Genomic DNA, 27060 nt, shown 5'->3' on the forward strand with positions numbered 1-27060 from the left:
ATATATATATATATAAGTAGAGCTATTCAGTGCCTGCCTCTCTGTGTTGACTATACAGGGAATCTGGGCAGGTAACCCTAAAGAAGTAGTATGAATTGCAAAAATCAAAAATGAGATAAAATTATGCCCACCCTGTAAATTTATGCAATGATTTACACAGAATCCCGTAAATAGGGAACCCTCTGGGGATCTTTAGCTCAACTTTCTGCCTGTCAGCTGTGGCTCTGCCCCACTACAGCCTGAAAACACAGGCTCTAAGTCACAAATACCTCAATTTCTTTCAGATCTGGTACAATACAAGACAAAGTTTATTTCAGAGCTGAAGGAAATATATCATGTGCTCCTTCCTTTAGAACTGTAAGCAGCCATTACTTTGGTCCTGAAAAGGACTTTCCTAAAGATAGGATTTGGTTCTCTGATGCAATACTGCCCAGTATTGAAAGCCAACATATTCATGAGAAAACTCTCCCTTTTCTTTCAAACTAGCTTCAACAGTGAAAGATGAAGCATAACGAAAAAGAAAGATGATGTTCTATTATTAGACATTCTTCCAAAAAGCCCAGAGCCAGCACCTCAGAAGCTTTGGATTTTGTCTCTTCCAGGGTTTCCACCAAGTCCAAGTTGTCCAACATGTTTCCTGTGGAAGACGTCAGTTCCCGAAGGAGAGAGTCTTCCAGATCTTTCAGCAAGTTTTTGTTTTTACTTGTCTCCTGGATGAGATTTTCTCTCTGTTCTTCCAGTTCTCTTCTTTCAAAACCCGTAATGACGCTGAGCAATTGATCCTCTAGACCCTTTAGTGTAACTACAGATACAACACATGTACACAGTAGTCCTTTTTAAAACACATTGCATCTCCATCATCTCATAGAACTACAGCAATGCAACGGAATGACTTGGTTAATAACTCTATATCTTAATTCTACCAAAGCATCCTAAACTGACAGATGCAAGAATTTATATTTAGCTCGGTTTCAGATTAAAAGAGGGAAGTGAGAAGAATTTTCTATTAAATCAGATGCTAAGTATCAAGGAGACTACAAATTTTTTAGACTTTCATTGTTTTTTCAAACAAACATCCAGGCCCTAAACTCATGCTGCAGCATACTCATTACTTGATCACTAAATGCACGGTTTGCTTACCTGTATAATTGATAACCACAGCTTTGCCAAACACAGAGGGAGAATACTTTGGGTTAGATAATCTAGTGTTGAGGTACAACCTAAAATTACTGTCATAGTCAACCTCTTTGTCCCCCAGGACGACGAATGTTCGCCCCTGTGCAACTTTGATATTTTTCTCCAAGACGTTGTCTATTATAGGATCAATGTATTCATCAACATCACGCAGCAAGAAAGGGTTTCCATGCTTTATGGCCAGCTCTAGCTGTTTAAGGAAATCTGGGTCATTAAAGGAAGCCACCTGCAAGAGAGTAATGGGAAAATATGAAAAGAGAACTGATACTCAATTTGCTGAACGTTATTACTTTACAATAGCTGCCAGCACAAATGAAGTTTGCTCTTTGTTGCTTTTTGTCTTTCCTCTTACAGACAATATAAACTGCATGAGTACAAAACAGTAGTGATGCTTTTTTTATTATTATTATTTGAGAATAACTTCCATTTGGAGAACTATTCTTCAAAGTTCCAACTGCACCTCTGACTGCGTTATTGTCCTTCATGGAAAATCCATCCTGAAACTGAGATAAAACACAAGCTACACCAGCCTTTTGGTTATGCTATTTCTGCATATACTGTCCAAGGTCCCAAACAAATCATCCGTCCCAAAAAACTGAAGGCCGCGTGAACAAGGATATTCACTATCTATTTTAGAGACACTGTAGTCAGCACATTTGTCAGTACAGAACTGGTTCCCCATTCAAGGTGACAGATATTTATGGAGCTTTTAAAACAACCAGTAAAGAGGTGAAATGATAATTTATCTTTACCTTCAGGTTATTGTTTAGTTCTTTCTTCTTAATCCAATGTAACGCCTGTTCTTGTGGGTCAATACAGAGTGGGAAGCGGCTTGCGTAAGTTGTCAGGATGCCGTTCTGGACAGAAAGCTCATCTGGAGGCAACCCTTGGGAAACCCACCTGGGGAGAAAACAGATCAAAGATGAGGCTCAGATGCGAACTTGGTGGGGGAGCAGCACATGTCATTTGTGAGTAAAAGCAATTCATTGAGCACATTAGACACATACAGTGTATGCGGTTGTGGTAACAGCGTCAAAGCTCAGACTGACTCATTGAGTCATTTTAACTACACTGCTCAAAGCGTTTGGTTCATGATCCTGCAGCAGCTGAAATACGCTACGTGGGCGTATAAATAAGTTTAATTCCAAATTCACTGAAGTCAATGAAAAGACTCCTACTAGGCTACGGGAACACGTATTATAGATAATTCCTTAAAAAATTTCCTAAAAAGGAATGTGTCTAAGTTCAAGGAACGTCTCTGGAGTGTAAAGTACAACAGTTTGTTATAACAAATAGCCTCCATTAACTGGAAGAAAAATAATTTGTCTCCTTGCCAGCTTTGAGGCATGCAAGTGGTCTCTCTCTCTGGCATGGCTATGCACCTCCACCCACAAAACCAATTCCATGCTACATATCCAGGTCCAGAATCCTGTTTCACGATTTCACATCCACTAGTCCCTGGACATACCTGCTAACCTCCACCTCATCAGTCAGGAGGCTTTCTAACCGGAATGGTTGGCTGAGAGGAATCTCTCGTGAGAGGATATCTTCTTGCCACACTTCATAGATCATTTCATTACGAAACTCCCAGCTGAATGCTCCTTCATAGCTCAGAAAGGCAGCACAGAGTAGACAGTCTCCAAGTAACTTCACCTTTCGTATTTCATAGTCCTCTAATTTCTTTTTCCACCTGAGAGAATTACAAAGGAATCCCGGGTCAGCCCGCACCAGAGAGATGGAGTTTCGTGTGCAGAATTTCCAGCTGCTGCTACTTTAGATGTATGCTGAGACAGATCCCCAAATTTACAATCAGCTGTTCTCTCACTATTATGATGGTCACACTATTACGACGGACACTGAGTTGATCTGAACCTTCTTCCTTTTAACCTGAGTTCATCTCATTCTTCTGCACTAAAAACTAATATTTTTCAAGAGCTAATGAAAATTAGCTTAGAACAGATAGTAGCCATTCTCAGAAACAAACATCACAGGAAGTGGCATTTCCAAAAATGTCTCAGTTTGATAGATTTTATCCCTGGCACATGACCAACTGATGTCAAAAGCGTTCCTCATTGAATCTAGACTTACCTCTCATTCTCAGAGCTCAAGCCAGAGATGAGCTTGTCAGCAGCATATAATCTTCTCTGCATAATCTCAGCTTCTTCTTGTAACTGTTGCTTTTCTCTTATTGCCTCTTGATATTTGTTCCCCAAAGTTTTAAGCTCCTCCTGAATGGTGGCCAACTCTGCCTTTATCTTTTCCAGTTCCCGCTTACTCATGTAATAGTTCCGTTCCAACCTAGCGACCTACATTATGATGGAAATAGTATCAGAGGAAAGAAGGGCTTTAAAGAGAAGTCTTAAGTTCCTACATTTCTTTTGGCTCTTTCATGTATTTCAAAGTGTCCTGCTTATAAACAAAGTAAGCCAAAATAACTGGAATCGCTTCACACCCACCTCTCCCCATCCCAAATATCCACATCATAGTCTAACACTGCAGTTCTAAAGCAGAGAAATCTCCCAGAGTTTTGCACCCACAAGGTGTATTAAAGCACGTGAGCAGGCCTGCTGACACTGGAGGTCAGCAGGACCATCATGCCATGACAAAAGGGGAGGTTTGGCTGCTTAACAACAATATTAAGGCCTCAAAAGTAGTCAGACTCATCATGTAGTGAACATGCTTGCTCAGTAGTCAGCTGTATATAATAACCTTTTCCTGAAGAAAGGTTCCCAGCATTATCTGTTGGACCTTAGATTTCCATTGGTAATACAGTCAACTTTCCAGTCGTTCTAAAAGAAGTTAATCAAAAGGTCTGTGTTTAAGGGACATGAATGCTGTGTACTGTTGAGCTCCGCTGTGTTCAAATGCCATGTGTTTTGAAGTCAGTAGACAGCTATAAACCATGTTTTTCTAAGGATGTTAGATTACAAAATTCCAGCTGAAATCATTCCTCCCCTTTCCCTCAAGCACTGGCATGGGTGGGAACCCACATCCAAGCATCATGACACAACAAATACAGCAATTTATAACCGAATACCTGCCTCACTCCTGCTGCATGAGCTCTCCTAACACCTCTTTTAAAGAACTTCAGAGAAATGAGCAGTCTACAAAATTGTCGAGTATTACTTTTCTCATCAGGATCATGCTTCATCCTCCTCTGAGACTGAATCCACACACTTTACCTTTTCTCTCTTTGGCTTGACTTCTTTAACTACATCACAGTAGCTCATCGCTGCTTCGACAAACAGTAACATTCCCAGTCCTGCCCTGCTAACAAGATTCATTGCCTCGAAGGTAGTATTAAGATTCTTTAACAGAGCTAGATGGGCAAACATAAAAATATTTCAAGTGAGTTGAATTACAGTGCAGAAATCCTCAGAGCAATAGCTTTGCCTACCAGCAATACCGAGCAATTCTGTGACACAATATGAAACATTTGTCAGAATATTAAAGAGGCTCTGAACTTCAGATGAAGCTACTGGGCTGCAACAATACAAGCACAATACTGTTAGGGATTTCTCCAGTTCTTTCTCCTTGAAGGGAGTGCACGCAGGAGTTGTTCAGCATGACTGAGCATCACAGTTTGTTTTCTTTGCAGCAGTCAGATGGAATTTTGTTCAAAGAGCCGAATTCTCCTCTTAACGGAACTACTCTGGATTACACCCTTGGGAGCATGTGCAAAATTTGGCCCATAAGCTTTAAATACAGCTCGTCTTCTTCCCACTCTGTATAGATCAGATTTTCATTGCCAGTACATGGATGAGGTCATAATTTTACCAAGTGGCTAGAAGCAGACTGCAGACCTAACCACCTATCCTGTTTCTTTCTTGTCTGCTCTAAACCAGAGCGTGTAAGACCCTAGCTAAGGTGTAAACTGGATGTAACACATAGCAGAAGGTCTATAAGCTCTGGAAAATCCAGTCATCCCAACAGTGCAACATCTGCAGCACTGCAGACAGGGCTGTCCCTTTGCACAAAGCGAATCCCACCCTCCCAAACAAGACTGGAAGGCATGCCCCTGCCATGGCTAATCACATATAAAAGATCCTACGTTCATTCCAAGTATACAGATCAGTAATTTACCTCGGATAGATTTCACTTGGCTCTGAGTAATTCCATCAAAATCTATCTCCATGAGGGATCGCAGGAAATTTGCCTCAGACATCATGCCTCTGGCTGTCTTCCAGTTTAATTCTTTGTAACCTCTCATTATAAGAACACAGTCCAAAACAACCTGCACCTGCCTAGGAGGTTTTGCAAAGGATCTAGCAAACAGATGAACGAGACAGTGGAGCAAAAAAAGAAGACAAAGGACATGATGTCAGACACAGGTATGTCTCATTAAGACAGTCATTGCAATACAACAAGACCTAATATATAAGACATCCTACACAAAGTGAAAAAGATAACCCAGGCCAGGCAAGAAATTATTAAATAGTCAAAAGCTCAAAAATTATTCTTGTGTTCAGGCAATTTGATCCATGAAATACTAAAGAATTTCAGCAGCAGCAGGTCTAAAATTCTGAGCCATAATATTCTTCCCTAGGGCAGTGAAGCAGCTGTCGATTGGAAGAAGCAATACAGGAAGAATCCAGAGATCTAGGAGAGAAAAGAAACTAAAAAAATGTGGCAGGAGAAGGGAGAGTTGTTTCTATTTTGAGGAGAGTCAGGGACTGGGATTTGCTTTTATATCTATCCCCAAATACAAGATGTATTATAAAAACACAGGAAGAAGTTAATTCAGCAGAGAAATACATTTTCATGCTGTCAAAGCATCCCTAAAAAATAACTGGCATGTGTTCCTACTCACACAGAATAAAACAGAGGAGGAACGAGAGGTTTGGACAGCCACTGCTCAGGCAAAACCCACAGCAGTTTCTAGTGCATGAGATACGGGTTAGACATCAAACAAAGGACTAGAAGAACAGGCTTGAGGGGTAGACCTAGGCTAGGAATCAGGGGATTCTGTTGCAACCTCTGCACCCAGACAACTGATGTCCTGACCTTCACCCACATACATGCAGGTGCAAAAGGTGAGGCCAAGGTTCAGTTAATTTTCCAAAAGCTTAAGCTACTGCAGATTCAAAAGTCACCTGATCTCGGTAACATCTGACTTGTCAAGCTTCTGAAGCTCCTCTTTGGCAGCTTCTAAAACAGGAATGACTTCAGTCAAAGCTGTCTCAGCAGCCGCCTTCTCCGTAGCAATAAGGTTATTCTGTTCCTCTATCTCCACAGCTTTTTCTTCAGCTAGTGTTTTCTTCTCCTCAGCTAGGAATTGTAAAGGCAGGACCATAAATGGATTGTTCAGACTTGGATACAGCACTGATACTAATAAAGATTTGCTCTTGGCTCTTTGCTCTTTCTGCCCTACACTTTGGAAAGGGAAGACAAGGGCAGGCAAACATAGTGCTGAGTTGTGTAAAGTACTTTAGACCAAATATACAGCAATGACTGCACTCTGGGCAAGACAGGGGATCTACTCTTCTAGTATGACACCAGATCAGCACAGAGAAAACAAGGGGGTTACCTCCAAAAGCAGCAGGAGCTCTTATAGTTTATGGGACACTTCAGGAGTTGTAAACTACCTACCTATTTCTGTGTTTGCCGAAATCTCTTTTAACAAAGTCTCACAAGCGGCTGATTTTTCTGCTAGCACAATCCTTTGCTCAGCAAGTTTCTTGTTCAGGTCAATCAGCTGTATACTAGCTTCCTTCAGTTTATCTAAGCCGCTATCCAGTCGTTTACACTGTGCTAGGTAGGAAAAAAGTGAAAAATATTAGTGATTTGTTGATCATGTACTATCACACAGCAAGACACAATCTCACAGAAGGTAAATACGCTAACAGGTGCATTTAGCAGCGAGGCAAACTCGGTTATGAGAAGAAAATTACTCTGAGAGATTTTTTCCTTTCCTAAGCTTCCCACCCAAGATTAATCACATTTAATCAGACCATTCACCAAGCAGAGGAGTGTCTGGTTTTGAGGTTCTGGCTCAGGTTCATGGGAAAAAGAAAAATTGAGGAGAGCTATCGTTTGACAGAGTCTGAACATCCACATGTGGCCAGGATATTGGTCCAATGCCAAAACCAGATGCCAGCACAGCATTTGAGATTACAGAATCACAGCATGTTATGGGTTGGAAGGGACCTCTGGAGATCATCTAGTCCAAACCCCCTGCCAGAGTAGTTTCACCTAGGACAGGTTGCACAGCATAGTACTGATAAAATGATTTTTGCATAATGTGGGTAATAAATGCAATTCTTGCCACAATTTTTTCTTTCTAAAATATTTAAATCACTTTTTACAAAGTAGAAAACATCTACACAGGTTTACCTAAAATGAACTGGTTTTTCTCCTCTAGCAATTTTGAGTAAGTGTGGATAAAATCAAGGTAATTCTTTGGTGTGACATGGTTAGTACGTCTCAGTTTCTGCAGAAACCTCTTGCTGAAATCCTCTACAGATTCATGAACCATGACCATGTGCTCAACCACTGACTTGGAGTTCTCTGAAGGGATGCGTCTGCTACTTCCTAGAATTGGGCAGAAGAAAAAAAAATCAAAGGTTCAGGATTTTTTTAAGTATGCAAGTATATGCCAATTACCATCTTTCTTAGGAACATTTAAGACAGGCACAAAAAAAGTCTACTTTCTGAGGCAGAAAAGCAATAGGAAGGCAGAGTCAGAAGAGAACCTGGGCCTCCTGGTAGGCAGGCCACCTTGTCTGCAGAGCTGGGAACTTGAATTTCAGCAGATTTTAAAATCTATTTGAGTAAGAAACTTCCATCAAAACACATCTTTTTGACTGGGATTTTGCATCATCCATTTAGACTCAGGGATACAAGCACAATGGGAAATCAAATTATGAAACCTACAAGAACTGCAAAGTAAAGAATCTATTTCTTAAACTATCCCAAGGGTTAAAATACTGACATTTTACATACCAACAAAGGATTGTGCAACTGCATACAAGGCCTGGGAGGGCCAGGGCATGAACCAGTCAATACCAGTGTTGTTGACAAGACCTTAAAATAAAAAGATAGTGTTACCTAAAAAATTCCTTTGTAAAACTAGACCCTAACCTGCCAGGCAGTCCCATGCTTAATGTTATTTGCATCAAGAATCTGCAGGATCTGTCTTATTTGACTCCTGCTTAGCAACAAAATTTACCACAAAGTCAATACATTCATTTTGATCATAACTAATCAGCTCTGCACCCGTGTCCTGCTAACCCCACTAAACTATTCTTTAGGCTGTACCATTCTACAGGATGCAGTCAAGAGCTGCAACAAGGTTTTTCAATGCCTGAGTTAAGATTTCCACTCATAGCCCATCTTTCACGTGTCTCTTCAGTCTTCCAGGACTCCTTTCAGCCACCCGGTGAAGCGCAGCACCCACCAGATTCAGGATTTTTTTCTCTCAGTGGGTGACCCTCTCACCATGGTCTTTTTTTCTGGCTTTGGCTACAAAAATGTTTCTCTTACCACCGTCCTAGTTTCAAAATGTATTCTTCTGTAATCTACAGAAGAGAGGCTGCAGACACAGGCTGTATATTTCCAGTTCAATGAGGCTGACCAATTGATTTCTGGCTGTTCATCTGGAAAATTAACTGATCTGGTAAACACTCATCAATAAAACTCGCTGATTAGTGGTAATTAACTAGAAAAAAAATCATGCACTGCAAATCCTTTATCATAAAACCTGCCCTGCTTACTTTTAGCTGCCAGACATGTGTGAATGTCCACTGCAGATTTTCTCTTGCCCATAAACTTGTATTTCATAGAAAAGAGACTACACAGTGAGTGCAATTGGTACCTGGAAAATTTCTGCACCACTTTCTCAGGCTGTCCCCAACCGGGGACATTCCCAGGACAATGTGAAGGTTCCTTGAACATTTGTTTACAAAATATTGCCAGACACTCTCTTTAGCTGGGTGTACGCCAGCTTTACTAGCTTCATCTCCAATCTGACTTAGTATGGTGTCTTTTTCATCATCTGCAAAAAGGGCTGGCACCATTCCTGTAACATAAGGACAGAAGAATGTTAGTGAGAACAATCAGTAAGAGAAAACCATATGGCTGGAAATAGAGCACATGAGAAACCAGAGTCACAAATTCTAAACCCAGTTCTGCAAAAATGATTCTGGGTGGTTTTGAATGAACCTGTTAATCTATCCATGCTTCTCCTTCCCTCTACCCTCCATGGAAAATAGAGAGATAGTACTTAGGAAGATGCAAGGGGATTTAGAGGAATAATTAATTTTTGTTGGGCTTCAGCAACATATACAAAATGCCTCAAAAAGATAAAGTGCAAAGAAAACCTTTTTTAGTGTCAAAAAACCATCAGTTCACATTATTACTCTCTTAGTCACACGGCAAATATATTATAAGTTACTTAGTGACACACATAAGCAGACTAGAAACAGGAAAAACTAGACCAAGGAAAGGGATAAGATTTAACACATCTGTGTTCAAATCAGACTGTGCAGGAACTTTTTTAGAGAGGGGGGTCACACAGTGCCAGCTGCTGCAGACACTAAAAGATATTAAACTGCATTTTAGAACATATATCATCATATACATACAAGCAGTTGTTGCATTTCAGGTGATGCTACTGAGAAGCCAATGGGACAAAAGGTGGGTTTGTGGCCAAATGCAGCTGAAGTTATATCTCAGTCTTGGAAGAAATCTGAGACTCCCACAACACCATGATCAACATAAATTAACTCAGCCTTCCCAGACACCCATAAAGGACCATTAGAAGATGTCCAAAAGCCATTATTAAGGCCAAGATCATTTTGGTAGTCCTGAAAGGTGTAACTAACTAAAGCAGCAGAGGACACGGGGTGAAACAGTAATAGCTGGGTCAAGGGTACATTTGAGGTTATGAGGTACAAATAGTACTGATGAGGAGTAACTGAGGCTGCTGCACCACCTGAAGTTAACATGTTGTTGAGGAGTTCCAGAAAACTCTCTTCTGCTACCTGGGCATCTGTAAACAAGAAGACCATTGACTTGTTCTCAATACCCAGCTTTTGGTACAAATTTTTCAAATCTTCTCGGAAATTATTTTCTCCATATCCTCGACTCAGGATGATCTGAAATACCTAAGGATGCAAACGTATACTGAGAAGACACAGACAGGCCCAAGACATGATGGAATTTCAACTAGTCTGGATCAAGGATTTTGGGTTGGTCCCTATCAGCAGTAAATTTAAAGTATAAAAAACCAATTATGTACTACTTTCTTTTAAAAAAATCTATTTGTACAGCCCTGCAGGACTGCATTTTCAGAACTGCTTTGTGTTCATCTTCCTTTTTGGTTCTTTCCTTCCAAGCCTCTGAGAGAGGAACACTTCCTATCTGAAATACTACAGTATCCATCACAACAAGGTTCCTCAAGCAGCACTGGAGTGCTGCTGTAACATGGACACGTAACAAAAGCAGTAGTTAGGGACTATTAGTGGCTCTGCACTGAATCCATCTTTGTTAGCTGTTTCCAGTGCCAAACCCTAGATTGAGTCACTGAGAGTTTCCTGCCCAGGTCACACACAATCATCACCGCAGACCTCCCGGCAATCACCTCATCCTGGTTTTCTCTCCCCAGGGAAGAGATGTCAGCCTGTTCTTATCTTGACTGACTGACTAACTTGCCTCCCCACCCCCGAAAAATTAATTCTGATCACAATATTGCTTTCCTTGTCTTCTTTCACTGCAAAGCAGCAGGGTCACTAACCTCACATCCAGCTGTATAGGCAGCCAGTCTCGTTAGAGACTGCTTTCCTGAGCCTCCTACTCCTATGAGCAGGGCATGGCCACGATCCATCCGTATGATGCGATGTACATGGATTAAGTGCTCCAAAGCATCATCAAAAAGAACCAGATTCATTTTTGTATTAACTTCATTATATTCCTCAAAAATCTCCTGCAGAGAAAGGTGGACAGACTGTTACTAGCTCCTACAGTTTGAGGCAGGCTCCTGCCCATTCCTCAGGAACAGAGATAGAATCGAGCAGAGTTCCAAGCCGATGCACACTACCTGAAAGACAGCTTTTGCTGCATCATAGTCTTGGATATCTTCATAAATACGAGGTTCTTCTTCACTCAGTGCCGTTCTGAAATCTCCAAAAAGAATAGGATCCCTCATAGCCTGCTCCAAGTCATCTTTGAAATTCTCTTCGATCAGGTTTTTTATATGACTTTGTACCTTCAAGGAAATGGAATGAGTCAGGCAACACAACAAAGCAGATGATTCTGAATCCAGTCACACTTAGAAGGGTGATAATGCAGATTCTTGCTCATGTAATGACCAACTTCAAGGAGATAACTTATGTCACTAGAAGATTCAAAGACCACAGCCTCCCATTGTGTTCTGTGTATGATCTAAAATGATCTAACAGGCAGTTCAAGAACCATTCAAGCCATGGTCTGCAGGAGTTTAAGACAGAAAAAGATAAGCCTGCTAAAAAATACCTTCTCATATATTGGTGTAAATATCACATTAATAAACCTTCCCTCTCAGTAATCACAGATGTCTCGCCATCAAGATTTCTCATGAAACTTGCATCACTCTCTCTTGCATTTTAAGATATAATTTGGAAGATATGCAGTTGGCAGAAGAGCCAAAACTGAATCCACTGTTTGAGGACTCAGCTCTTATCTTTCTTCTTTCTACTTGATTGTACTCTGATGCAATCCTTCCTAAAGGAAAACACCGCCTTGAAGTGATTTCCTGAGTTTTCCCATGCACTGCTCTCACACTTTGTCACCTGTGCCACTGCTCATCAATTCACCTGGACAGGGAAACTGAGTGGCACTTTCCATTCCTTCAGCAGATCTGCTCACTTAGTCTGCCACACTCACTTCATTTTGGAAAAGAAACCTCCACGGGCCACACTTTAAATTAACAGAGCAACATAGCGGTCAGACAAGCCTGCAGTCTGACTGCAAGATCTGAGTGCAACAGTTGGCAATTCTACTGCTGCAAATTAGTTGCCATAGTAATAGCCAGTGACTACTAAAAATTGAAAGAAATTACTCACCAATGCTTTGTCTGCTTCATTAATCAGCCTGTCATGGAAAACCCTCAGGCACTCATTTCTCCAAACTCTCACCATCTGGGTCACTGTTTGAAACCTACATTAAAATTGAAATATCGGACTGCACCAAATGAGCTGACATGATTCCTAAGGCCATATGGTTAATAAAGCTGACCAGTTGACTATTTTTTTTCAGTCTTTTTGGTTCTGTTCTTTTTTTAAGAGCGAATAATTAATTTGCTTGCATTTTAACTTGCAGATATCGTACTTAAGAAAGAGGAGTATCACAATTTAGTATGTTCCTGAACATTTTCTCATTGTGGTGACTGTTTAATAAAAAGTGACCAAGTGTGAGCAATTACATGCACCAAATTACTTCATCTTCACCCAGTTTCATCCCATATAAATGTCTAGGACCACCAAAGTCAATTTTGCTTTTTCTATTCTTACCTCTCTGGAGTTGTAAGAACAAGTCCATTATAGACCCTGGAAAGATCCCGCAGGTTAAAAATGTAATGGAATTTGGAAGGAGTAGGGGGTAGGTCACAAATAATCATTTTATAAAGCTCCAAAGTACACAGAGTAATCTTTTCAGAGATGGCTGATATAGACTCATTAAACACCTGCAAACATAAGAAAGGTGTTTTCACAAGACTGCCCAGAGAGAATTCCATGCTATTAAACATACTCTGCTTACTAGTTTTCAGCTCTGCTGGGTATATTTCACATAATTGGGATCAAGCACTTGCAGAAATTCGCATTCCTCTGTTGTATGACTGTTGTGCAGTTAAACATTTTGGGCAAGGCCCAACTTCACTCCCAAGACTACACAGTGCTGAAGATACCATCACACTCCGGGACTCGAATTTCCACAGCACTTCTACAGCAGAAAAAAGGAACTGCTCTTTGCTTGTATAATGCTTCAGGTTACTTGCTAGTAATGCAGTCTACTGCATTATATTACATTTTTCACAGTCATTCAGGACAGAGTTTGCTGACCTTTGTGTCTGTGGTTACATGAACCATAACCAAATTGCTCACAGGTCTCAACCTGTGAAAAGCACCAGGTTTATAAAATATCTGCTGATTTGAATGCTTACATATTACTTAAGTATTTAGCAAAACAGTGTAAACTCATCTCTTGAGAAGGAGGAGAAGAAGGCAAAGGTTTGTATGAGGTTCTATATACTATGAAAGTCTGATAACAGAAAATGTCAGGTCTTGTGGTAACGCAGAAACAAATGTCTATTTTAAAATAATAAATCTGTTGAGCACTCCTTTAAAAACAGTGAAATTACCGCAGTGTGGCCTTTCAGGATGGAGACATAGATCAAATTCAGTGATTGTTCAGAAGGAAAAGGTACGTTAAAAACACTGAAGAGTGAGATGAATCGAGGGTCAACTTCATTCCGACCTCCTCCAGCCTTCCCCATGGCAGCAATAAAACCCAGGTCTCGAAGATGTTTACAGTTCATCTCCTTACCACGGTCATACAAAAAACCTTTTTCTAGCAGCAGCTTCAACAGAGCAATGGGTTGCTGTGTGCCATATTCGTCAACCTTCGCAATAAAAAAGAATCAAGATATTTAGAGCACAGTACATCAGCATGCCAATTACTGATACAAACATGGAAATATTGTGCTCCATACTCAGGACAACATTACAAGGACTAAGTGACACTTAGTAAAGTTCTAGCACTGACTGTGAAAATTCATTTCAACGTCTCCTATGAGAAAAGTGCCTCTTCTCCGAGATAAACTAAATGCACACATACTCTTTTGCCTTATTTTTAAAGAGAACTGGCTGGTTTCTACAATACACACCACAGAAATGTGATTTTAATGACATAAAGAAATGATCCCACAGCATCTCTTTTATACAGGACAAATATTGTAACAGATAGAAACACCCTCTTCTGCACTCTCCTGAGCTGAAATCCAGTTACACACTTACCATGACTCTCCTTGACTTGTGATTCATTGGATTTGTGTGTGAAGGGATCACACCAGTGCCACCCCAAGGATTTCTGTACTATTTTGTAAACTATTGGCAGCTTACCCTTGGCATATTCATATCATCCATGAAAACAATGAGACGTTTTCCCATAGGAGGGCCATAAGTGTCTTTAGTTCGTTTTTCCACATTTGTCTCTAGGTTTCTCTGAATGTCCATTGATGTTGTACGAGAAGAGAAGTTAATTTTTAGCAGCAGCTGCGAAGGGGAGGAAATGGGTAAGAATGGATGTTTACCTGGTTTGGGTTTTTTTTCACCAGAGCACTCAGAAAATATTCTTTATATTAGGCTGTCAGACATACAGGAAACACTTCGCTGGTCCATTTACTCACTTGAATTAAAGATGACAAAGAAAAGTAACTCCATTCTTAGCACTTCGATAATATATATTTACTTTATAAAACCGAATCTGTACATGGTAGAACAGAACAAAACATCTTTGATCCTAAAGGATTTTCAAATCATTCACATACCAGAGCTTGCAGTCATGTTACTAAAGTCAATGTTGCTCCCCACAGACTCAGGCTGCACAATACAAATTTAACACAAGGATAAAGAATGAAAATGCAGCTTTACAAACAAGGCAAAATGCCTCATACATACATTGAGGTCTTTGTCCAGATTCTTTAGGAAGTTTTGTGTAGTTGCTGTTTTAGATGTGCCCGATTCACCTACAAGAACAACTGGGTGTTTTATTTTTACCATTTGCTCTAGTAACCAAGTAGTGCGTGTTGTATCCACTGTAGGCACTGAAAAAGATCATGAATATGACAGCAGGTTAAATTAAAATGCAGAACAGCTGGGGGATTTATATTTATAGAACAGTGCTGGATCAGACTCTCAAGGTTTTAACATGCAGTTGCACAGACATAATCTGAAATATCAACTCACTAACACTGTTGAAAGAAAATCTTAATTATTCAACTATCTCTTTTCAGCTTTTATCATTGGGATATTTTCTCCTACAGATATATTTAAAAAGAAGTTATCTTCCATACAGAAGCATCATGAACTGGTTAAACTCCATTTAATCCCTATTTCAAGGATATAATCAGGATTTATTTGGATCATAAGCATTTTCCCAGAACTCTACAGAGATTAATGTATTTCTGTGTGAATAGCCTGTCATTAGGAGCAACTTCACAGGGCATGTAATTATCTCTTGCGTCAGTGAAGTTAACCTGTGCTTGCTGAAGTGATACTACAAAAGTAACCTGCCTTAATTTATCATTAACTATGAAAAGCAGCTGTCACCATTACACAGTGCTTGCATTAACAACTAATAACGGCCTTAAGCACGTAATTTTTATCTACTGAGTGGCCAAATCACAGAGCTGACATTTTTACTAGAATTTCTGGTAGAGCAGATCCTGAATTTTCTGCTGTTCTGGTTTGTAGAAGGCATTGTTACCTCCTAATAAGCCTTATTAACCAAAACAAGCTTTTCACCCTTCCCTCATTTCTTTATTACATGGTGCTGTGTAAATATCAACTCTATTCTTGCTAAACTACAAGAACATTAAAGAAATAGATTTGTGCTGTCACAAGAAACTGAACCTGAGTAGATGGCCTTCAGTACAGAAAGAGGATGTCTGGTGTGAAGTGCCATGCACTCCCTGGCGATGTATTATAAATTAAAGGCATATCATCATTGTATTTTATCTTAACACTCACCTAGAATGTCAAGAAATTTCACTTGAGGGTCATGAACATATTCAGGAACAAGCTTCATCCAAGGTACCCACTTTTTTTGAAATCCATCAAAATGAAAGTCATACAAAGTTGGCAGCTGACCTGAAAACCATTAAGCAACTTCTAGGACACTGAAATATTTCATAAGAAAAGAATCCAACTGAGATGAAAGTGAAAGGTAAAATTCTGGATCAAGTTGGGCAACACTGTGTTCTGTTTACTTGTCATTTAACCCAGTAAGACATCAATGGGAATTCTCTTAGTGCAGCACTTGAATCATACTATCAGTTTTTAAGCATCTTCCACCAGCCTTTCCTTTCTCACTTTATTTTTCCTTTCACTATTTATCTTTTCAGTTGGGCACAGAAAAGTACTGTTCTCAGAGGACAGACCAGTAGCTGAGAGTCAGCTAACATCAGTATCTCTACACGGTTTTCAGTGATGGTCATTCAGAGTGCATATTTTGCAGCCAGGATAGTTAGCTGGAAGGAAGAACAATGTTCTTCCTTTACAGAAACTAGCACTTTTCTAACATAATCAATGGGATCCAGACTAAATTATGACAAGATGCTACCTGGCAGCTCCCCTGGCTGAGCCAGGACGTTGTCATCATGAACAACAGGCAGGCAGGAAATCCGTTTAAGATTCTGATCAAATTTAATTCTCCCAGCATCAAGAAGAGCAGCACCTAGGGAGCAATACAAAGCTTCCACGAAAAAACACTCCAGAACACTAGGATCAACAGGCTGTACTGCAACTAGAGCTTCCAACATCACAGTCAGCTGCACCACCTGTTGTAAAACAAGACAAAACTGTAAAAAGAATTGCCATTTAGATGCATGAAACCTCTTGCTATGTTTTCAGCTGAGTGTTTGCTGATCTTTTGTCCTTACAGGTGTATCTACTGACACGCATATTAACGACAGTAGAAGAGCAGTGTTAGAAACCGACTGTTTCTTTTGTCTCTTAGTGCTCATCACTAGCAAACTGACATTTCAGCACAGACTCTACTCCTGTACTTTCTTTGGGAGGTTTTCACTCACTCCATCATTCCATTTCTCTTTTTAAGGAAAATTCTTCAACCTTTATTCTCTATTCCTTACCATATTTAAATCTGTTTGAGGAACAATGGTCTTCAGCTTTTCTCCATGTCTGCCATCCACAATTCCCTCTACAATCACATCAATAAGGTAGGGTACATATTTTTGAAAGAGACGATCCAATTCAATTCTCTCTTGCTGAGGAACACAAAGGACAGTAACTCAGCACACAGAAACCCAGAAAGCCCATCAGTACCTGGCTGACCAAGCACAATTGTTCTCAAAGGAATCACTTGTACCAAAGACAGGGTGCAATCACATGAAGAAATGTGACACTGTTCTATGGACTGGATTTTCAGCAGGTGAGGATCTGCATCCATCAGGTGCTGGCAAGTAAGTTGTCTTACTTCAGCTCCCTGTGGACTTGAGTTTTTAATCTAAATGTTAAGAAACAAGCACCTAAGCAATCTCACCGTTAACTCTCTGGAGATCAGATAAGCTGATTTCTTAGTTATTCACTTCTCAGGAACAATTAGAAGTCAGAAAAGGTAGTAACTCTCTTTAGCCCTCTGCTGCAGGCCTAATGATTAGATTTGTTGTCAGAGAACTAGAGTTCTTTTTACAGCTGAATATAGTTCAGTACTTAACACAGGTACCATCTGAACAAGTGCAGAAATTCTCACCTCATTTTCTCTTCCTTGGATCCACTTCTGCCAGTAGGGCTCGTATTTCAGATTTTTAGGATCTACAAAGACCATTCCACAACGGGATACCGTGGCAGGAGATGCATACTGTAAGTCACCAACCTACAAAGTAATGATACAAGATAATCATACACTTAAACAAACAACAACCACAGTAACTGCTTTTCAGGCTTTGTAGACCCATCTGTGTATAAGCCTTCCCAGCTACTAACCGGTGCGGTCATTCCTTACCTCAAACAACAACGCACAGTGCGACTGAAGTCTAATCCGCTCCCCATTCGCCAGGGTCAATAACCTGTTGTCATCCATGACAGAATTCATGTTTTCAACCCAGAGAGCATCCACATCTCCATCAAACAGAATGTACCTGTGGAGACAGGAGTCAAGGCGCACTGACTAGTATCTAATTTTACCAACGTATTTCAGAACTCAGATGTGCCATCAGTGGTGTCAGTCCACATGTTATGAAGCCTCCCACTGACTTTTATAATTGCATAGCTTCCATCCATCTCACTGAGGCTGGAAACCTCCAGAAGATGGAAAAAAAACCTAGACGCATTCTATTTATTTAGCTGTTGGGTGCTTTTTTTTAATAGTTTAAAATAAAATATTGACGTAGAACTCAGGATCTAAAAATCATCACAATGATTTCTAGCTGTCTACCTTCGCTCTTTCGTGTCAGTAGGCCTGTTGATATCCCGAAAAATATTTGACAGGACTCCATCTGTCCAGTCTCGTGTGGTGGGGTCAAGGACGCCATACAGCTCAATCACACTCATAGCTTTAGGGTTCAGTGTGTAAAGCTTTGTCAATAATCCCAGCCTAGAGATACAGCAAGAAAAGTAATATTAAAGTGACAAAATAGCATCTCATGCTAACCTAAGCAAATATTATGGGTCAGCTATTGATCTCATCATGACTGTGCAAGGCTGAATAATGCAGTCTGTGCCATTTTACAACCTGATTTCCATGTCTCAGATTCTATACTCACTTGTTTTGGGCCTGGCACAACGCATTAATGACAACTGACTTGCCACCTCCAGTAGGTCCAACTACCATCGTAGTGTGTCGAGTTAACATCGTCTCATAAATCTGAACTACTTTATCCACCTGAAAAATAAATATTGGTTCAGTAGACTTCTGGCCATAATTCTTCCGTGGAAAAGATCAACAGCTGGTCTAGACCAGCTAAGCTTTCCTGGAGCCACTCTAGAGTGCAACAATGTATATCCAGCTTAATGTTCACAACAAAAACTCAAGCAATTAACACTTTTTATACCTGGACCGGTAAAACAACATAACCCTTTTCTTCCAGCACTTGTTCAACAGCATCATTAAAGTCAGGATAGCGGACTCGAGGACAATCCAGGCCAGGAAACAGGTCAGAGATTAGGCCAAGGAAGAGAGGTACATCTTCAAACACCAATTTAGGAAGATTCATATCTCGTAGAGCTCTCATCAGTACAACTTCCTAGACAAAACATATCACAATCAATCTTTACCAAATAGCTAACCAATAATAAGAGGAATGTCTCCAGGTATCTGGATATCACAGCCCTACATAAAGAAATAAAAAAATAGGTGTAAAAGAAAGCCATAAAAAGCAATGCAACATTGAAAAACTTTCATTTCTAAGTATCCTGTACTACTTGAGCTACACAATTAACAACCTTGTGAGTGGAGCTCTCACTGTTCATCTGGCTATTTGCATCCTGGACTTAACAAAAGTAAAATACCTCATTTTCTATAGGCTTCCCTACTTTGACTTGAATTCTGATGATAACCTGCTGGCAGAGGGCATGATGAAACTCAGTAAGAACAAAGAGAAATACCAGGACAAATAACACCGTTGCTCCTATTTCCAGTGCAGACAAACTACAACAGATGCGTAACCACATCCTCTTCCTAATGAAAAAGATGATCTGCCCAGGGCAACTAGAGCAGCAAATCTACCTCAGTGAGATGTGCTGAGCCTCTTTTCAGTTCTCCAGCCATCACCAACACTGACTTAAGGGCCCGCAGACCAAAATCGTAATGATGCTGTTTAGAAAGTTGATCCTTTGCCAGCTTGTACAGCACTGTCATCTTTCTGGCAAGTACCTGTTTGAGATTTAAGTTAAGGAATCGCAAATGCGTAAGTCACAACCAAACACTGGCCATGGATACAGGGATGTCCATATGGGTAGGGGTAGCAATAACATTTTCTTACCTTTGCCCTGAGGAACCCTTCAGAAAAGAGCATGATTTCACAGATTTGCTGAAGATCTGGTACAATAACAACCACAGGCCTGAACAAAGCTTTTACAGACTCAGGGAGCTCAGTCCGGCCAGCATAACCAGGATTCATCGTAATAAAAATGCCCATTCGGCTGTCAAGAGTAATTTCCTGTCCTTCAAACTAAACCCATAAGAAATTATTAGAACAATTCACACTTCTCGATCCAATTACCCTTCTTTTTTAACATTTACCTGAAATGTTTTCAACTGATTCATTAAAGCACTTCGAATAGTCTGAATCCGAGAAGAAATGACTGAAAGCACAGAAGCATCAATACGATTGAATTCATCAAAGCATCCCCACGCTCCACACTGTGCGAGACCAGAGAAAATTTTACCAATTGCCTAAACAAGAACAACGAGAAAAACACCTTAGCAAAGAATATATAAAACATTCAGCATGAGTAACTTCTGGAGCATGCTAAAACTCTTAATGACTAGATAAAACCTCTGGATATTTATATATGCAGGAGCCAGCAATGTGTCATAAGGTCTTGCAACAATTACATGCAGATTGCATGATGAGCTTAAACACTATCATCTACTCATCGCTCTCCGGTTTTAAAGCAACTGAAATTCTTTCAAGAATTTATTCAAAATAGGTATTTTTTATTGTATTTCATTATCAATCAGCATGGTTTCTCTAAGGGAGACATCTATGCAGATGTTCAGAATATGTCCTTATCCCAGGCACTGAAAAAGAGCAGTAACTGGCACTTTATCAGAGGACACAGATCTTTTAACACTTACTTTGAAATCCATGCCTTCTCCACAGTTTGTCACTACACACAGCAAGCCCAGCGCTTTGGCCAGATCCTTGGTGGTTTCTGTTTTCCCTGTACCTGCTGGCCCTGCTAGTGCTCCTCCCAAAAACATGGATAAAGCCTTTGAAGACAGACGAAGAAAGCAAAGCAAAGCTTGGGTTACATTTAAATTAGGTTGGCAGCAAATCACATAAACCCGTGGGTACAAAAAGCCTTAAATTTCATCTGTGAATGCATTCTATAATATCTTTGATGAAATCAGGTTAGAGGGATATCACAATTGGTTTCAAATATATCAGCTTTCATGTTGGCATCTAGGAGATAATAGAAAGCGGCAACAAAACAACTATGTGATTGCCTAGAAGTGCATTTTTAAACGGTTTGTTAGTAAAAATCTCCTTGAACGTGTACCTGTGTGAGCGTAAGATAAATACGATCTGTAAGTGGGGTGATCACAAGGCGTCCGTTCAAGCCCATATACTCGTAACCATACGAAAACGTGCCTGTGCACTGCCGGACATTCAGTTCATCTGGCTCTCGGACCCAGTAAAAGCGCAGCTGTCTTTCCCACTCAAACTCCTGAGCGTGCAGAATGCTACACAAGAGAGACTTGCTCACATGAGATAAAAGAATGGAAATACAATTTATACACTGGGTACTTTCTCAATAGGTTGGGGGGGGTAGTGTTTACCTGTCTCGTACAAATGTATCAACAATGTCTCTGGCATGAACATCAATAATGAGAACTGTGTTGTATTTTTTCCTGTCATTTTTGCTCAAAGGCATTGTAATGCGGGTAACCAGGTCATCGATTTGCTTATGCATTTTTTTAGCATAACGCATCATGGCCTGTTTTTCTCCTTTCTTCACTTTCCGAAAGACGTCCTCTACCTGCCAAGTCCACCACACCTGATTAGCAGCCAGCACCATCATGCCTTGGTAGAGTAACATCCAATCAACCCTATGGGAAATACATACAGGGAGAGAGTCTGAGTTAGTGTTTATTCTAAGTAACTGATAAGGCAGGGAAAAAAACCCAGAACGAAAACAACAAAATATTTCCTCCTATTTCTGCAACAGCTACAACATAAGCCAAACTTTACAAAGATGTACAGAATTCCATCAAGGTGTGCTGTAGCATTGCAAAAGCACAGGAAATACTCTAGAAAAGCTGCCTATTCCATATGTAAAGATTGCCAAGTGGAATTCATAGTGAGAAAAACACACTGCACACACAACAGTAAAAACAAATACTCAAGACTTAGGAAATTACATGTGATAGATAACACAATTTTTTCTGATCAGTTAAAATACTGCATATGCATGTATTCATATCCCTCCACAGGTTAGGTTGTAGAAAAATTAAGAAAACAAGTCTTTATTTTTCTATACCGCTACAGGCTCCGAGTAATATACAAGGTATTTGTGTCATCTTTGACACTGATTGTTTCACCTGCTTCTGTCTTCACAGTATCGAAAAATAGCTTCCTTAGTAAGAAGTCGGTTTGTTCGTTTCATTTCTTCCAGCACTGCTGTCATCCAATTCTCCACTCTGCCCTCTGCAGCTATAGCCTGCCGGAATTCCATCACCTCTCCCTCAGCTGAAATCATGGCTGTTACAATCTTCTTATCGTTATCACCATCCTCAAACCTCAGGGAGGCTATGTTATCGTACATCTGAAATGCCCAACAAAGAAACTCACTGGCATTTTAGAAACAACGGTTCAAAGACTGAAGTGAACCTAGCCTCCATCTAATCTTAAAAGAAAATTTCCATAGACTCTAAAGAGAAACAGATCTGACTCTAAGTAATCAAATACAAATGCTGATATATAGCTCAGCAGCCCAACTGCAGAGTAAACAAGCAGATGATCTGGCCCAAATTACATTGAATTTTTTTTTTCTAGAAAATAAATATCAGGAGCTACAGGAAGGTTCTTTGCTGATCAAACATTCTGGTGCACCTTTAATGTTCCTCGACCGACATTCCTCTACCGTAACTACTACTGGCCAGCATGACAGCAAGGAGAGATTATCCATCAGATTTAATCTGGTTATTCAGAAGCTTCTGGACAACGCTGCCACAATGTTCTTTGTATACAATAAATATTAGCTCACCCTTAACAGCAGGTACAATATAGTCTGTTAAACTTTTTAAAGCACGTAAAAGCATGAGGCACTGTGGAAAGCCAGACGTTGTACCTTTATCATGTGTTCCTGAACACTAAGTGGATCACTGCTGCCAAGGATACTAAGCAATTCCTCATCAGATATAAAGAAAAATCTTGGGAAAGCATTTCGCTTGGAATCCAAATAATCATTCAAGCTCTTCTGACATTTCTCTAGCACATCATTTATATGATTCAGGTCTGAGAGACGATTTGGGGCTTCGCAGGATTTTTTTATTGATGGTTCTTTTACAGTTTCATCCATTATCTATACAGGGAGAAAAGAAAGTTTAAAAAATACCAAACAGCAATGGATTATACTAAGTTGTATTTACCTAGTGACAAAGCACACAAGGACCACAAGCAGTACAAGTTCTTACAGAAGTGAATTAGGCAGTTTTAAATATGGTTTCCTGCTGCTGTAGTGCTGGATGAAAAGTAAGCCATAATCATACTGAGAGTATGTCGTCACTATAGGAAGAGGGGCATTACACCAGGAAAGCCTTTTTACCATGTATGTAGGTCCTCGACCTACAGCAACACGTCTAAACTTCTTACTATCATGGCAAAGGGAAAAAGATGTATCCAATAAAAGGAAAAGAGGATTCTGTCTGCCCAGTACTGCCAGTCAGGGATCGCATCCTTGCTCATCTTAGCTAAACCAAAAGTCCTCTCTGTGTAAAAGATGTGAAGCAAAACACCAGAGTTCCGGCGTTCCCCAATTCCACATTCAACTCATTGTAACATACCATGCTCAGTGTTACAAATGACACAGAAGACTCCAGCTAACTATGAAACTTGAAACAAAATGCACTAAATAACTATGCTGATCATGAGTCAAGCCGGTTACTTGCCTTTTTGAACATCCTGTCTACGCTGTCAAATATCTTGGCTTCCTCTGGAAGCTGTGATCTGATATCTCCACCAGTAAAGATGCTCTCCAGGTACATCCATTTTCCCTGAACCACCATCCAGATCTAACGTTACCATCAAAAAAATTAAAAACACAATTGTAAACCCTGATTATAAATAATAAACATTAATTATTTAGCTCAACATTTTCCTCCCTACCTCAATTACTTCACCGATCAATGACAGAATTTTTTCCCACTGGTGAACGGTTGACAGGAAAGGACCCACAAATCGACTGCTCGAAACACTCTGAAGATTGGCATTACTGTCATCAAGAACCTCTAGAATTTCACCTACAGATCCCAGAACAAAGCCTCGGTTCTCAGTGCCTTTGAAGTATATTTGTACAGTGAATTTCAGGTGTTCCCATGTTTCTGCTATTTCCTTCAGACCCTGTATGAGAGCATAAAAGATGCCTGTTTCAGTCTTCAAAAACAAGAAAACTACAATCTTAGCCTAAAATTTAAATCAAGTTTTCTAACTCTGGTTTATAAAGAAGAGTCTATTTAAAAATATCATGATGGCAACAGAATGACTCCTCCTTCAGAACCTTTTTCATAGGTTATTTCATTGTAATAACAGAAATCAAATATCCTCCTGCCAAAGCCAAGACAGACGGAGATTCTGTGTCACGTGGTAGCTTATTAACTGAGCTACTGATCCCAGTTAGACCATGGCAGCTCTCTGCGGACGGCCGAACTCGCTGCCATGCCAACATCAAAATCTCAAATAAAACAGATTGTTGCCATCTATGTATATTTAGTTTTATTACAGTATTTCACATTACCTTCTCAATGCTAAGTTCCTTAACAGCAGACCCAACTATTTCACTGATAACATCTGAGTATCTGTGAAGTTCCATAGCAAACATATTCTCCAAAGTGAAAGTCTCTGTTGTCATTTCAAAATTTGTTCCTGTTCTCTCCATAAGGTCTCGCCAATGCCTGTTTTAAATGGGCACATCAACAATTGTACCGACCAACAAAAATGAAAACAACCACAATTTAATATATAATAATGACACCAAGTTTAGCACTTCCCTGTTTAAACAAAACTAGTATTTTGAATACATAAAGTATCGTAGTCATCATATTCACCTTGCATGCTATTACACAAGTTCATCAAGCAGAAAGTGAAGTTTCAGGCTGTAGGACATGGCATGACCCCAGTAACTAAAATCAAAAGTTTCAACAAAACAAAAAAATCTTTCCATATATAGTAAATGGATTTTAAAAAAAATCACAGCAAACCTTTCTCTTAAAGCTTCATTTTTCAAATCGAGCAACAAAGGAATGGAGTCTCGAAATGCCTTCATTTTTGTTTCCAGTTGAAAGGCTACTGGCATATTGCGTGTTGGTTTGGGCAGCTTTCGAAAGGCTTTAAGAAATCCTTCAATTCCTTCCTGAAGAAGCTGGACATCGAGGTTTACCCACAGTGTCTGAGACCATTTCTCTTTAGCTTCCTGGGAACAAGGTCATCAGAAGGGAAAAAATCATATTTCATTTTAGTTCTGACTGAAAAAAAAAAATCAGTCTTTCCACTACGGTTGGATCTAGTGACCACAGGGTGCAGATGTAATTGTATTAACATTTTACAAACAGAGGAACAGACACAACCAGTCATATAAGAAATAACCAAAGGGAAATACAGAGAAGAGGAAAAGCATCCTTGAGAGTGCTTTTTACAAGGCATTTTAATTTTAGAAAAAATAAAACGTATTAAAGAGTAGTTAAGATCAATTAAAGCCTGAGACAGCCATTTTCACCTGCAGCCATGCTATCTCCAAAAGTAGTTCTACTGAAATGATCTGACTTAATCAGCAAAATGCCACCCAATAATAATAATGCCACCCAATAATAATTAGGGGGAAGGTTTGCTCCTCTCTGGTAAGAGTGTTTAGTCCACTGTGGAAGCATTGCTAGTCCTGTACTAACATCATTAAAATAACTTTATGGAGATAGCCATTTACAGCTCAGAGCTTATTGCATACAAAGGCTTAGAACAACATCTGTGTATACACAGTGCAATACTTACTCTTTGTAATTTATAGATTTCATAGATCTGCTTTAGAGCTTTCATATCATTTTGTGCTTTTATTAAATCAGGGTACACTGTAACCGGCAAGCCAAAAAGTTTCTCAGCACTGCCCAGTTCCTGAATTTTTTCCAGTTTTTCCAGTTCTTTTTCAAAATTGGCCAAGAGTTCCAAGCCTGGGAAAGGAGAGGATTTTTCTAGATAAACAATCCCAGTGATCATGGGGAATAAATAAGATAGTCTGTAAATAAGTCTGTAGAAGTTATAGTACTAAAAATGTCACATTCCTGGTTGAGCAGTTTGTATGCTAATAAAGCTAGCACAATTTTCTTGGTTTACATAAAATTTGAAGAATTGCCTGAAGATGACTATTTTAAAGATATTACCTCACACACATTAATCAATTTACCTTTATCAAGGTCTTCTCCGACAGCACCAGGCCCCTCAGCCAGGAATTTATGGAAGAAAGTTTCAATCTCTTTGCTGTAGTCCTCAACTTGTTGCAGTGTAACCTAAAGAAAACAATGTCTACATAGTTTTCCTTTCCATTTCTTATTTTTTTCAATATTAATTACAAATATTACCTCTGTGAATGTTCTTTTTATGCCTCCAAGGTTGTAATCAACTTGTGATGCTTCTAAGAACAGAGTCTCCCACTCCTCCCTAATCTTGTCGGACATCTCTTGCTCTTCTTTAGCCACCTAAAACAAGACAAGTAACATCTTTCACAAGAAATAATCAGTCATAAGAAAGTGAAGAGTATGTGCTCACATTATAAATTTTCAAAAGACAAAACCGGCATTGAAATTATCTTAATCAGATTTAAACATATGCGATATGCTCATTTTAAAGCGGAGATACTGTTTCCAGAAGAGGATTTGGACTAGACAATCTCCAAACATCCCTTCTAACCTAAACAATACTGGAATTCTACAAAATGTTGAAAAAGGAAAACACTCATTTGTTCACATATGAGGCATTTGTGCCCCTAGCTCGAACTTGAAATGTTTTATGAGACATGCACGTACTGGAATATTGTACATTGCGAGAGTTCGGTATCTCTCCCAGATGTCCAAATATTTCAGTTCCACATTGGAGGACATGCCTTTGATCTCCTCAATTGTGCCAAGAACAATTTTGAGATCTTCCAGGGTATCAGGAAGTCTCTCAAGTCTCTCTGATAATCTCTGTAAAAAGTAAAGATAATTTCCAGAATCAGTACTGAC

At 39.7% G+C, this 27060-nt stretch overlaps 1 protein-coding gene across 1 annotated transcript in view; it reads right to left on the reverse strand.

The window, feature by feature from the left end:
- Window positions 1-572: 572 nt before the first annotated feature.
- DNAH10 (dynein, axonemal, heavy chain 10) overlaps window positions 573-27060 on the reverse strand; it is a gene marked incomplete at both ends in the record, with an annotated part of 40643 nt that continues 14155 nt past the window's right edge. Inside the window, 44 exons of the mRNA XM_009870106.1 lie at window positions 573-802; window positions 1141-1420; window positions 1947-2094; window positions 2663-2884; window positions 3283-3500; window positions 4377-4513; window positions 5278-5459; window positions 6288-6462; window positions 6784-6945; window positions 7528-7725; window positions 8137-8217; window positions 9008-9211; window positions 10127-10298; window positions 10928-11116; window positions 11231-11398; window positions 12234-12327; window positions 12681-12853; window positions 13529-13789; window positions 14289-14441; window positions 14847-14992; window positions 15918-16037; window positions 16510-16726; window positions 17039-17173; window positions 17659-17781; window positions 17911-18046; window positions 18343-18501; window positions 18671-18789; window positions 18959-19150; window positions 19633-19779; window positions 19889-20077; window positions 20149-20301; window positions 20707-20841; window positions 21132-21315; window positions 21412-21681; window positions 22174-22397; window positions 22923-23156; window positions 23743-23865; window positions 23960-24193; window positions 24588-24744; window positions 25051-25262; window positions 25835-26010; window positions 26244-26346; window positions 26419-26535; window positions 26863-27021. Of these exons, the coding sequence (XP_009868408.1) occupies window positions 573-802; window positions 1141-1420; window positions 1947-2094; window positions 2663-2884; window positions 3283-3500; window positions 4377-4513; window positions 5278-5459; window positions 6288-6462; window positions 6784-6945; window positions 7528-7725; window positions 8137-8217; window positions 9008-9211; window positions 10127-10298; window positions 10928-11116; window positions 11231-11398; window positions 12234-12327; window positions 12681-12853; window positions 13529-13789; window positions 14289-14441; window positions 14847-14992; window positions 15918-16037; window positions 16510-16726; window positions 17039-17173; window positions 17659-17781; window positions 17911-18046; window positions 18343-18501; window positions 18671-18789; window positions 18959-19150; window positions 19633-19779; window positions 19889-20077; window positions 20149-20301; window positions 20707-20841; window positions 21132-21315; window positions 21412-21681; window positions 22174-22397; window positions 22923-23156; window positions 23743-23865; window positions 23960-24193; window positions 24588-24744; window positions 25051-25262; window positions 25835-26010; window positions 26244-26346; window positions 26419-26535; window positions 26863-27021 (7611 nt within the window). The remainder of the gene's footprint in view (window positions 803-1140; window positions 1421-1946; window positions 2095-2662; window positions 2885-3282; window positions 3501-4376; window positions 4514-5277; window positions 5460-6287; window positions 6463-6783; window positions 6946-7527; window positions 7726-8136; window positions 8218-9007; window positions 9212-10126; window positions 10299-10927; window positions 11117-11230; window positions 11399-12233; window positions 12328-12680; window positions 12854-13528; window positions 13790-14288; window positions 14442-14846; window positions 14993-15917; window positions 16038-16509; window positions 16727-17038; window positions 17174-17658; window positions 17782-17910; window positions 18047-18342; window positions 18502-18670; window positions 18790-18958; window positions 19151-19632; window positions 19780-19888; window positions 20078-20148; window positions 20302-20706; window positions 20842-21131; window positions 21316-21411; window positions 21682-22173; window positions 22398-22922; window positions 23157-23742; window positions 23866-23959; window positions 24194-24587; window positions 24745-25050; window positions 25263-25834; window positions 26011-26243; window positions 26347-26418; window positions 26536-26862; window positions 27022-27060) is intronic.

The sequence above is a fragment of the Apaloderma vittatum genome, unplaced genomic scaffold (genome assembly GCF_000703405.1).
Source record: "Apaloderma vittatum isolate BGI_N311 unplaced genomic scaffold, ASM70340v1 scaffold22775, whole genome shotgun sequence".
Classification (NCBI taxonomy): Eukaryota; Metazoa; Chordata; class Aves; order Trogoniformes; family Trogonidae; genus Apaloderma; species Apaloderma vittatum.